Below are 13,027 nucleotides of genomic sequence, written 5' to 3'. Positions count from 1 at the left end.
ACAGATCAAAATTTATGAACATTTCCAAAAAGCTGTCCAAATATTCTTGTATATTTCCTTACATAAAATGAAACAAACGAAAGTTGATAACACTCAGTCTCTTAATATAAATTTAAAATCTAATAACATATAATAGATAATAGGTTACAGTGTGTCTGAAAAAAATGTGTAAGCAGGGTTACACAAAACCAGTCTTATTACTTTACAGTCATATTGTGTATAAATGAATATACACATATTTAAATCATCATAGCACAAGTACCATTTCTGGTTTTTTGTTTTTGTTTTTTTAATTTTCAGACGGAGTCTCACACTGTCGCCCAGGCTAGAGTGCAGTGGCACGATCTCGGCTCACTGCAACCTCCGCACCCCCCACCCCTGGGTTCAAGCAATTCTCCTGCCTCAGCTTCCCAAGTAGCTGGGATCACAGGCGCCTGCCATGGCGCCCAGCTAATTTTTGTATTTTTAGTAGAGACAGGGTTTCATCATCTTGGCCAGGCTGGTCTTGAACCCCTGACCTCGTGATCCACCCGCCTCGGCCTCCCAAAGTGCTAGGATTACAGGCGTGAGCCACCGCACCCAGCCAATTTCTGGTTTTCAAAGTGTTTCCACGTACTTTATTAGGTATTGTCCCTTAAAGTCCTGTGAGGTGGGTATTATCATCATTCCCATTTACAGAGGAGTAAACTGAAGCTGGAAAGTGGTGGAACTGGGATTCAAATCCATGTCTTCTAGTTCCAAATCCTAGGTTTTGAATTCAGTCAGACTGTTCAAATCCTAGCTTGCTCACTTAATAGCTGTGTAACTTTGGGCAGGTTGCTTAACCTCTCTGTATCTCAGTTTCTTCATCTGAAAATAGAGACAATCATAGTATGTACTTACCTAATCAGTTATTATGAGAATTATATAAGACCTTGACATATAGTAATGATAATTGAATATTGTGTACTATTATTGCCAAAATAATAGAAAGAACTAATAACATTTTAAAAATAACTGATACTACTAACTCCTGGACAATTTTTTAAATTACAAGAAACTGTGTGTGTATATGTTGTATACATACTGTTTATAATGTATATATTTACATATGTATTACTACTATCTGCCTCTAAAAAGAATATCACTTTTAGAATCAAACATTTCATAAAGATGTTACATATCTTATGCAAAAAAGTGTTATATTAAACCTCAAAGCTCTCTGTATATTACCATAAATGTCAAAGATCTCTGTATATTACTTTTGTCATTAATATCAGTAATAATGATGATAAGCATTTATTTCTAGAGGATTCCAAATACCTATTTATAAATACAACTGGTAATATAGAAAATGGGAAAAACAGAAAAAGGCAACCATACCCACAATGCTTCCACATAGTAGGACATGTAAGGAATATTAGTCCCTCCTGGGAGGAAGCAATATTTTGTGATATTCTGTTTAGATATCCTTTAGGAAACATCTATACAAGTGTTAAAACGCACCAGGGAGTTCCTCCACAAAGATCCCATTACACTAAATGTTAGAAAGCTAGATATAATCACTTAAGAAAGAACTTACATTTCTGAGACTATTCCAAAATTATGAATATCACTAATTTTATTATAGTTTTTTAATCTAGAAAAGAGTTATGAATAGATACCTGCCCTCAAAAGTACAAGCATTCATTGTAAAATACAGAGAACCTTCTCTTAATTTGAAAAAAAAAAAAAAAGAAAAGAAAATACCTTGTATGGAAGTTTGTAAGGTGCATGAAAATCCACACCACAGAATCTGAAGATACATCTTGGACAAGTACCAGTATTGAGCAACAACCGGGCCACATGCTTGTTTTCCTCAGTCAGTGGGAACATATTGAATAATTATAACTAGAAAGAAAAGAAGTAAAACTAATGAGCAGCTTCTGCATTTTACTGTCACAGACAAGTCATCATGTTTAGGGATAAAAACTAGCTTTCATTTGAAAAACACTATTGTGTACTCTCCAACCAAGCCCCTTTCATTACACACATATTATAAAATACAAACTTTAAGGAAGTTCATAAGATGGATCCGGTAAAGGTTTCTAATTGCTAAGGAATTTAGTGTAGCATTTTGGATTATGATAAAATACATCAATATAACTAAGTTGATCAAAAGAAATAAAAATAATCAAGAATGGTTGCTTCTGAGGAGGGTAATGAAAACAGAGGTACAGGGTGAAATTTTGCTTTTTGTTTTGTACCATTCAGTATTGTACAAAGTTAATTCATTAAACTTTTCCTGTAAGAAATTAAAAATGAGTTTGCTGGTAGTGGGGCTCAGAAAGCCATACCCCAAAATGAAGGCCTCAGCAGCAGCCTCAGAAGCAAAAGTTTTTCTCTGACCTTCTGCCCTCCTGTCTCTCTGTCTCATTCTTCCCCAGACTAGCCATAGAAAAACTACAGTCTCTCTTCCTCAAAGTGAGTCATAGAAACCAGAACCCCCTTTCCCCAAAGCCAGCCATAAAATCTAAAAATATTACTCAAATTTGGTCAGGCACAGTGACTCATGCCTGTAATCCCAGCATTTTGGGAGGCCAAGGGTGGATCACCTGGGGTCAGGAGTTTGAGACCAGCCTAGCTAACATGGTGAAACCTTGTCTCTATTAAAAATACAAAAAAAAAAAAAAATTTGCCGGGCATGGTGGCAAGCAACTGTAATCCCGGCTACTTGGGAGGCTGAGGCAGGAGAATCACTTGAACCTGGGAGGTGGAGGTTGCAGTGAGCCGAGATCGCGCCATTGCACTCCAGCCTGGGCAACAAGGGAGAAACTCCGTCTCAAAAAAAAAAAAAAAAAAGTATATATATATATATATATATATATATATATACACATACACACACACACACACACACATATGCCTATTACTCAAATTTTCCCTCCACCTTTCTGAGTAAAAACTGACCATGAAAAACTAGGCAAGGTGCAGTGGCTCACATCTATAGTCTCACCACTTTGTGGTTGTGGGGCCCAAGTAGGAGGTTCGCTTGAGGCCAGGAGTTTGAGATCAGCCTGGGCAACAACCCACAAGACCCTGTCTCTACAAAAAAATTGAAAAATTAGCTGGGCATGGTGGTACACACCTGTATTCCCAGCTACTCAGAAGACCGAGGTGGGAGGATCGCTTGAGCCCAAGAGGTAGAGGTTGTAGTGAATCAAGATCATGCCACTGTACCCCAACCTGGGTGACAGAGCAAGACCTTGTCTCTAAAAAGAAACAGAAAAAAAAAAAAAAAGACGAAGAAATGATCTAACCTCTCTTGTCTGACTGTAGGTCATAAGACTCCCCATTCCATGGCAGGTCCTGCCCCACACCCAGAAGGAAGGAATGCATGCTCTGAGAGGCCAAGAACCTAGACAGGCTTGCTGGGTTTCCCCACTGAGTTGATTACCTTTTTGTTCAATCATATTTCTATGTGCCGTCCATACTTTGATGAACCTAAGCATAAAAATGGACAATTTCCCCTGTTATCATTATGTCTTCATTCTGAAGGCTCCTGTGTATACACATTACATAAACGTGTATGCCTTTTCTCCCATTAATCAATTTGCCTCATGTCAGTGATTTTCGGAGAACCTCTAGGTGGCTAAGGGCCTTGGCATTCAGACTAGACAAAAAAATCTGATCAGTCTACCTTATATAATACTGGAGTACCCTTAATGATAGCTTAGCGGCCAACTATTTAAAACAAATTGAGGCCGGGTGCAGTGGCTCACATCTGTAATCCCAGCACTTTGGGAGGCTGAGGTGGGCAGATCACTTGAGGTCAGGAGTTCAAGACCAGCCTGACCAACATGGTGAAACCTTGTCTCTACTAAAAATACAAAAATTAGTTGGGTGTGGTGGCTGGTGCCTGCACTCCAGCCTGGGCAACAGAGTGAGATGCTGTCTCAAAAATACAAACAACAACAACAACAACAACAAAGTTGATCAGCAGGTCTAAAGACATCAACTTTACTTTGATTATATGACTAAATGGCAACCACCTGTTAACAAAATAAAAATCTGCCCCTTTCATGAGTAAAACCTCCAACAAAAGGCCAGGTGCAGTGGCTCACACCTGTAATCCCAGCACTTTGGGAAGCCGAGGCGGGCGGATCACCTGACAACAGGAGTTTGAGACCAGCCTGGCCAACATGGTAAAACCCCATCTCTACTAAAAATACAAAAAACTATTAGCCAGGTGTGTTGGCGTGTGCCTATAATCCCAGCCACTCAGGAGGCTGAGACAAGAGAATCACTTGAACCCCAGGAGGCGGAGGTTGCAGTGAGCCGAGATCATGCCACTTCACTCCAGCCTGGGCAATAAGAGCGAAATTCCATCTCAAACAAACAAGCAAACAAACAAACAAAAAAACCTTCAACAAAAACAAATTAAGTACAAAATATTTGAGAGCAACTGTTTGCTTAAATTGCCAATTTTTGCAATTTAAATAAACTCACAAAAAAATACTATATAGAGAATGAAGGCAAATCTGTCTCCTGTTACCAGGAAGGAGGGGGTACTAAAAATTCAAACAACCTAATTTGTTCAGCAAAACAAGATCTTCTAATTAGTGAAACAGTTCATATTACCTTAAAATGATCAACTGCCCATATTTTAGAAAATAATCATTGCATGGCAATCTTATGGCATGCTGTAACTGTGGTCATACAGATGAACGACAGTGGCATCTTTTAATTTGTGCAGTTTCATAATTCAAATGAACTTGCTTAAAATTTGTGGAAGGGTGAAGCTCCTCCCAACAGCTTAGTATAAAGACGTGATTCTTCTAGTCTGCATTTTCCAAACCTCTAAAACTTCCTACTTACTTGCAAGTTGCTAAATGTTTGGGGCCACTTACCAAGATTCTTGCACAAAATAATGAGGAAGACAGGCATATAGTTACATAGAACTCTTCACCATAAAAATCAGTTCAGCAGCCAGGACTACTAAAAACAGATTGCTTCTGGCTGAATTCTAATTCAGGGGAATATGTGAGTCAGCAGGGGGAAGAAAATCAGGCTTGTATGGACACACCATACAAGCTGACAAGGTGACAACTTTGAAACACCAGAATTGAGAAACGCATAGTTAGGGTTGCCTAAGTAAATTTGGGCTCCAGGGTATTTTCAAGAAAGAAAACAGAATATGTGGAAAACAGCCTCTAAATAATGAAGATCTGGCCAGGCCCGGTGGCTCACGCCTGTAATCCCAGCACTTTGGGAGGCCGAGGCAGGCGTTATCACTTGAGGTCTGGAGTTCAAGACCAGCCTGGCCAACACGGTAAAACTCCATCTCTACTAAAATAGAAAAATTAGCCAGGTGTGGAGGTGTGCACCTGTAATCCCTGCTACTCGGGAGGTTGAGGCAGGAGAATCACTTGAACCCAGTAGGTGGAGGTTGCAGTAAGCCCAGCACCTTGGGAGGCTGAGGCAGGAGGATCATGAGGTTAGGAGAGCGAGACCATCCTGGCTAACACGATGAAATCCCATCTCTACTAAAAATACAAAAAATCAGCCAGGCGTGGTGGCACGCACCTGTAGTCCCAGCTACTCAGGAGGCTGAGGCAGGAGAATCGCCCGAACCCAGGAGGCAGAGGTTGCAGAGAGCCAAGATCGTGCCACTGTACTCCAGTCTGGGCAACAGAGCGAGACTCCATCTCAATAAATAAATAAATAAGATCTGTGTGGTCAAGGTCAAGTCATTACTATTTACTAGTGATCTGGATCCCTTTTCCCAACCCATTTAATCTACTTTGATGCAGAGAAGAGATCGGATGCTGTGAGGGGCTGAATATAAGCATTTACAGTGCATCTCTGACTACATACACAGAGAAACTGTTTCTGTTTCACCTCTTATTCTAAGTTATTTTTTCTCCATTAGTTAAGGTCAAGAATTTTACTTAATTCAGAAGTAACATTTAACTCAAAAAGAGACAGAAATACACCCTCTTCCAATAAATCAATAAGCACTTTAAAAGGACACTTAATGAAGATTTCCCTCGATACTTAAATAGCTATATTAAAATTTATTTTATTTTCCATGGCTAGAAGACAATGTTTATTTTTCCAATAAGTTCACAAGAACAAAGGTATCATGCAAAGTAAATAAATGACACATTACAATCTCCTGGCTCTGAGAAGTTCCCAAACCTGATTGATGAGAATTACAAAACTTCCAGTCCTGAGTAATTTGAAGAGGTCTAAAAATAGACCCCAAAAAAGACCTCTTTTGAATGTGTGTTAATAAACGAGCTATGAATTTACAAACCTCTCAACATCATTTTCACCTACCAACAATCTATCAACTTCTCAAGAATGTTAACATTAAAAGGAGAAAATACGTTACGTCTTAAATTTGGTTTTTTCATCGTGAGGTAATTAAATGCCAGGATTTCATAAGATATTAGAAATCGGTTGTCCATATTAGATTTATTATGTTTGAAAGCAAGCCCTGAGAAAGGTATTCCACAATGTAAGTTTTCCAGTGTTGGTTACCCTCAAGATGTTTGCTTTTCGTTTATTTGTTTGTTTTATAGAAATAACTCTGTAACAAGTTGCTACAAAGCCGCCTTTCATGTGTCAGGCTCCCTAGGAGGACTGAATCCCTCCTCCCCAAATCAAGGATAACTAGCCCAGTCTCTGGCTTACTGGAGGAGAGGAAGGACTTTATTTTCACCTCTTGGACGATTACAAAAACCAGTCATCGAAAATGAGAAAAGGGGCAGGGTATAAGAAAAACTAGCGAAATGACCAGACTGAGTCTCATATCCTAAGATCTTTTAAAACTCATTTCCCTACCGAAGGGTGTCATTCGTAACGCGGCGTGGGGCTGGGGGTGTGGATTTACGGAGAAAGAGGTGATCACACTTCACTGGGCTTCTGAAACATTCAGCTCTGGAATCTACTGTGGACTCTTGAAAAGTTCATCCCGAGATCTAACCTCAAGCCTCAGTTTTCGCCAAGCAAGCCCTTCCCCCTTCGGTCAGGTGCAACAAACTTCCCACTCACCCCTCCTTTGCTAACAAAGCCGCTCCAGCAGGAGAGAAACGAACTCTCTCCCGCCACACCTCTTTTGCACCCAGTCTGCACTCCTTCACCTCTTACCTACCCGCCTCACCTTCTCCCCAGACGCCGGAGCCTGAGATTTAACCCCTTCCGGCCCTCGAAGGGAACAGGGAAGACTAAAGACAACGCACCTATTGCGTCTAGCAATTCTGTTCCCCGAGGAAACGTGGGCTTTAGAACAAAAGTACCAGCCCGCTCTCGCTAGGACTAAGTGAGCTTCTCCCTTCTTGTTTGTAAAGGAAATCCGAAAAACTGCCTGGTTTGCCACCTCACCCCACCTCCCCAACAAGCGAAGGAGTGCGTGCGGCTTTACTCCTAGCCCGACTGGTCCACTCCCAGAAAAGCCTCGGTGGGACTCCGACGTCTAGGGAGTTGTAGCCGCTACCAGAAATATCGATGAGCCTTTACCCTGAGGTTTAGAACGGCAGCTCTTTCTGGGGCAAATACAAAGAGCGTGTTTCTTCCCACAAATTAGTGGCATAACCTCCCGCTGTATGGATTCAGCTGGCAAAGTAACTCAAGCCTTGTCCTGACTGCAAGGGTGGGCGGGGTGGACGGCTCGGTGTTCTGCCCGTTGTGCCTTACGCTCCAGGTGCTGGTCTACGCGGGCCTGGACAGTCAGGGGTAGGAGCGGGAGCCGAGAGGAGGCGGAGGAGATGGCGTCCCAGCCGCCACCTCCCCCCAAACCCTGGGAGACCCGCCGAATTCCGGGAGCCGGACCGGGACCAGGACCGGGCCCCACTTTCCAGTGAGTGTGGGATTCTTCAGGCTGTGAGTTTGGTGGGCCCAAGCGGGGACTTGGCAGGAGGCGGTTGTAGCGGTTAGTGGAGGTATTCCCTTCCCCCCTTTAACCAATACCCAACCTTGGGGATAGGGGCCGAGGTGGAGCTGGGGCGCTTACAAGTGGGGACTTCAGTGTCTCACAGCTGTTTCTGACCTGGCAGCTCTAATCAGCAACGTTTTTTTCGGGAGCTCCTGGGCGTCTCTCTGGGTCTCTGTGCTTGAAAGAAAGGGGGGCGGCTTCCTACCTACCGCTTCTGTTTTCACTTTGACAGAATGGCTTCTCTATCTTTAAAGCGTAGACTTCGGTCTGTAGCAGTTGAGAGCGGCATTTGTCCAGCCACGGCATCGACAGGGAGCAAAGTCTCTCCTTAAAGGTGTTAATCTCTCGAGAAGTTGCTGAAAGCCGGAAAGGTTTTACGCAACTGGAACTCAAGCCCCGTACACTTTGCATTCTTTTCCAGCATAACTCAGCCAGCGTTTCGGATCGAGATTGGAGAAGCAACTTTAAAGCAGGAGTTCTAGATCTGAGGCCTATGGATGGCCTTTGTGTGCAAAATAGTGTATTTTTCTGAGGCCTGTATTTTTTTTTTGTTTGGTTTTTAATCAGTATCAGTTGGTTTCTAGGACTTTAAAAAGGCTAAAACGTGCAGAGTTGGGAGTGTTTCGTGGCCTCGTGTGGCTTTTGTTTGGTAGTGCTGGACATCTTAATTCAGATAGGTGTGATTCAAATGTCAAATCGCCTACTATTGTAGGTTTTCCTAAGCGTAAAAACCCCAACATATTGGAATGTATTTCTGCTGTATTCTGAAATCTTTTATTTAAACACTAAAATGCTTTAACACAGTAACGACTTAGTTTAATAAGGATATATACATAACAAGTAATAAGTTTGATTAGGCTGGTAAGCCACGGTGACATTATCTGCTACCTTTTTTTTGAGTGGGTTCTTTTTTCCCCATTTAGGCTGCTTGTCGAATGAGAGGTTTTATTTTTTGCATCTGTTAAAGTTCTTTTTATGTAAAATTAACCATTTTCCCACTTTATCGTGAAATATTTTAAACACAGAGACCAGTAGAGAGTAAGATAATACCTATATATTCACTACTCAACTTTAAACAATGTTAACATTTGCCAGACTTATGTCGAATTTTTCAAAATAAAAGACGGTTAAACTCTCCCATTCTTCTTTATAGTGGTGACTATTGTCCTTATTTGGTGTTTCGCATACCCAGTAATGTTTTTATATTTTAGTACTTAGGTTTGTGCTATTTATATGCATTTTATATCTAAAACTTAACAATGTAACAATAATATATATTTTATATCTAATTACATGTTACTATTTATATATTATTTTTTGTATCTGTTTTTGTTTTTTCTGTTGCCCAATTTTCTATTGGCTTTATCTTTGCTTACCACTTTGTAAGAGTATTGTTAAACTAATCCTTTTTTGTTACTACATTTTGCTAATATTTTTCACTGTGTGGCTTCTTTTCTTTATATTTATGTTTAATTTTTTGTACAGATGTTTTTGATTTTAATACAGCCAAAATTGTCATATTTTATTGTTTATGCTTTTTGTCTTTAAGAAATCCTGTCTACCTAGATCAGGACAGTTTTTCTGTATGTTTTCTTTTAAATCTTCTGGTTTTCTCATTTGCATTTAATCCACATGGAACTGACTTTGTATAAAAATCTATTTTTTTTTCCATATAGGTAACTAATTGTCGCAGCACCATTTATTGAGTAGTCTATTCTTAGTTTATAATGCCATCTATGTCATATCAAAATTTCCTAAATATGTAGTTCTGTTTTGGGCATTTTCTGACTTTCTACTAGCACCACACTATCTTAATTACAGAATTTTATAAGTCTTGATATGTAGTATGTCAAGAGTTTCCACACATTGCTGCTCTTTGTAATTGCGCTCGTTACACTTAGTCCTTTATAAAAAGACTTACTGGGATTTTTATTGGAACTGAGCTGAATTTATGGATCAAGTAAGTTTTTATTCCATGAATATTGTATAAGCTACAATTGGTGGGAATTTATCTTTTTGCCTGAAATATCTTATAATTATCCACTTTGGGAGACTGGGCGGGCAGATCACGAGGTCAGGAGATCGAGACCATCCTGGCTAACTCGGTGAAACCCTGTCTCTACTAAAAATACAAAAAAACATTAGCTGGGTGCGGTGGCGGGCGCCTGTAGTCCCAAGCTAATCAGGAGGCTGAGGCAGGAGAATGGCGTGAACCCACGAGGCGGAGCTTGCAGTGAGCCAAGATCACGCCACTGCACTGCAGCCTGGGCAACAGAGGGAGACTCCATCTCAAACAACAACAACAACAAAAAACTTATAATTACCTCCATGAAATTTTTTTCCATATTTTATTTTTTATTCCTAGATTATTTTTGCTGTAGTAGTTGCAAATGGGCTTTCTTTTTTCCTTTTACATTTTCCAGTTGGTTATTAACTGGTATGGCAGAATGCTATTGATTTTTTTTAATGTAAATATTATGTACAGCATAATCTCAAACTCTTAATTAGTTCTGATGGTTTGGTTGAAATTCTCTTTAGTTTTGTGTAGCCAGTTCTGTCATTTACAGATAAGCTAGCACCCTTGTATTGGTCCTGACTTCCACTGGAGTGCTTCTGAAGTTTTACTGTTAAATGTGAAGTTTGCTTTTTGTTTTTGATAGATATCTTGTCAAAATTCTCTCTCTCTACCTTGCTCAGATTTATTTTATTTTATTTTTATTTCATTTTTATTTTTGTTTGAGATGGAGTCTCACTGTGTCTCCCAGGCTGGAGTGCAGAGAGGCAATCTTGGCTCATGGCAACCTCTACCTCCTGGGTTCAAGTGATTCTCCTGCCTCAGTCTCCCGGACAGTTGAGACTACAGGCGCGTGCCACTCCGCCCAGCTAATTTTTGTATTTTTAATAGAGATGGGGTTTCACTATGTTGGCCAGGCTGGTCTTGAACTCCTGACCTCAGGTGATCTGCCCACCTAGGCCTCCCAAAGTGCTGAGATTACAGGTGTGAGCCACTACGCCCAGCCCTTACCTTGCTCAGATTTTTATCGTGAAGAAATATTAAATTTTATGAATGGCTTTTCTGCATCTGTTGAGACCATTGTATGTATTTTCGCTTTAGTATGAAAATGTGGGAATAGGAACAGCTCTGGTCTGCAGCTCCCAGTGTGATTGACACACAGGACGGGTGATTTCTGCATTTCCAACTGAGGTACCTGGTTCATCTCACTGGGACTGGTTGAACACTGGGTGCACCCCATGGAGGGTGAGCCGAATCGAGGCAGGGCATCGCCTCACCCAGGAAGCGCAAGGGATTGGGGGATTTCCCTTTCCTAACCAAGGGATGCCGTGACAGACTATACCTGGAAAAATGGGACACTTCTGCCCAAATAGTGGGCTTTTTCCACAGTCTTAGCAACCAGCAGACCAGGAGATTCTCTCCCATGCCTGGCTTGACGGGTCCTATACCCATGGAGCCTTGCTCAGTGCTAGCACAGCAGTCTGAGATCAACCTGCGAGGCAGCAGCCTGGCAGGGGGAGGGGAATCCACCATTGCTGAGGCTTGAGTAGGTAAACAAAGCGCCAAGGAAGCTTGAACTGGGAGGAGCCCACTGCAGCTCAGCAAGGCCTACTGCCTCCATAGACTTCAGCTCTGTGGGCAGGGCATAGCTGAACAAAAGGCAGCAGAAACTTCTGTGGACTTAAACGTCCCTGTCTGATAGCTCTGAAGAGAGCAGTGGTTCTCCCAGCACGGTGTTTGAGCTCTGAGAACGGACAGACGGCCTCCTCAAGTGGGTCCCTGACCCCCGTGTAGCCTGACTGGGAAACACCTCCCAGTAGGGGCTGACAGACACCTCAAACAGGCAGGTGTCCCTCTGGGACAAAGCTTCCAGAGGAAGGATCAGGCAGCAATATTTGCTGTTCTGTAGCCTCTGCTGGTGATACCCAGGCAAACAGGGTCTGCAGTGGACCTCCAGCAAACTCCAACAGACCTGCAGCTGAGGGACGTGACCATTAGAAGGAAAACTAGTAGACAGAAAGGAATAGCTTCAACATCAACAAAAAGGACATCCACACCAAAACCCCATTTGTAGGTTACCAACATCAAAGACCAAAGGTAGATAAAACCACAAAGATGGGGAAGAAACCAGAGCAGAAAAGCTGAAAATTCTAAAAATCAGAGCACCTCATCTCCTCCAAAGGATTGCAGCTCCTTGCCAGCAACGGAACAAAGCTGGACAGAGAATGACTTTGATGAGTTGACAGAAGTAGGCTTCAGAAGGTCGGCAATAACAAACTTCTCCGAGCTAAAGGAGCATGTTCTAACCCGTCGCAAAGAAGCTAAAAACCTTGAAAAAAGGTTAGATGAATGGCTTACTAGAATAAACAGTGTAGAGAAGACCTTAAATGACCTGATGGAGCTGAAAACCATGGCACAAGAACTTCGTGATGCACGCACAAGCTTCAATAGCTGATTCAATGAAGTGGAAAAAAGGATATCAGTAATTGAAGATCAAATTGATGAAATAAAGTGAGAAGACAAGATTAGAGAAAATGTTGTTTATTGTATCAACCTTCTATTGTTGAACCATCCTTGCATTTCTCAATGAACTTTGATTAGTCTTGATTTTTTTCTGATATGCAATTCTAAATTCTATTCTAAGCCAGTTGGAGTGGTTCACATTTGTAATCCCAGCATTTTGGAAGGCCGGGGCAGGAGGATTGCTTGAGGCCGGAAGTTCAAGACTAGTCTGAGCAACATAGCAAGACTCTGTCTATAAAAAATTTTAAAATTGGCCAGGTGTAGTGCTGTGTGCCTGTAGTCCTAGCCACTAGGGAGGCTGAGGTGGGAGGATCCCTTTGAGTCCAGGAGTTCAAGGCTGCAGTGAGCTGTCATCATACCACTGCACTCCAGCCTGGGTGACATAGCAAGACCCTGTCTCCAAAAAGAAAAAACTCTATTCTAATATTGTGAGACTGTTGCATACATGTTCCTAGGTGAAATTGAATTTTTTTTCTTTGTACTATTCTGGTTTTGTATCAAAGTTTTATAGCTAGATAGATTTTTCTGTTGAGTCTAATTTCTTTTTTTTTTTTAGACAGTGTCTCACTCTGCCACCCGGGCTGGAGTGCAGT

At 41.5% G+C, this 13,027-nt stretch overlaps 2 protein-coding genes across 22 annotated transcripts in view; one reads left to right on the top strand and one right to left on the bottom strand.

Annotated features, from left to right (window-relative positions):
* PUS10 (pseudouridine synthase 10) overlaps positions 1-8,281 on the bottom strand; it is a 78,077-nt gene extending 69,796 nt beyond the window's left edge. For 3 of the 20 annotated variants that reach the window (XM_003309026.5, XM_063789844.1, XM_063789850.1), the window contains exons 1-2: positions 7,118-7,201; positions 1,729-1,869 (exon numbers count right to left, since the gene is read on the bottom strand). In XM_003309026.5, coding sequence (XP_003309074.1) covers positions 1,729-1,854 — 126 coding nt within the window. In that variant the 5' untranslated portion in view covers positions 1,855-1,869; positions 7,118-7,201. Of the gene's footprint in view, positions 1-616; positions 850-1,728; positions 1,870-3,415; positions 3,466-6,807; positions 7,421-8,011 lie in introns of those variants that run through there. The other 17 variants (XM_054678415.2, XM_063789851.1, XM_054678417.2 and 14 more) reach the window with 15 other exon arrangements.
* Positions 7,414-13,027, top strand: part of PEX13 (peroxisomal biogenesis factor 13) — a 32,135-nt gene continuing 26,521 nt past the window's right edge. Inside the window, exon 1 of one of the 2 annotated variants that reach the window (XM_525763.8) lies at positions 7,414-7,822. In XM_525763.8, coding sequence (XP_525763.2) covers positions 7,731-7,822 — 92 coding nt within the window. In that variant the 5' untranslated portion in view covers positions 7,414-7,730. Of the gene's footprint in view, positions 7,846-13,027 lie in introns of both variants that reach the window. The other variant, XM_063789858.1, reaches the window with a different exon arrangement.

This window comes from Pan troglodytes, chromosome 12 (assembly GCF_028858775.2).
Source record: "Pan troglodytes isolate AG18354 chromosome 12, NHGRI_mPanTro3-v2.0_pri, whole genome shotgun sequence".
In the NCBI taxonomy this organism is placed as follows: domain Eukaryota; kingdom Metazoa; phylum Chordata; class Mammalia; order Primates; family Hominidae; genus Pan; species Pan troglodytes.
This window is presented reverse-complemented; position numbering and strand designations above follow the sequence as displayed.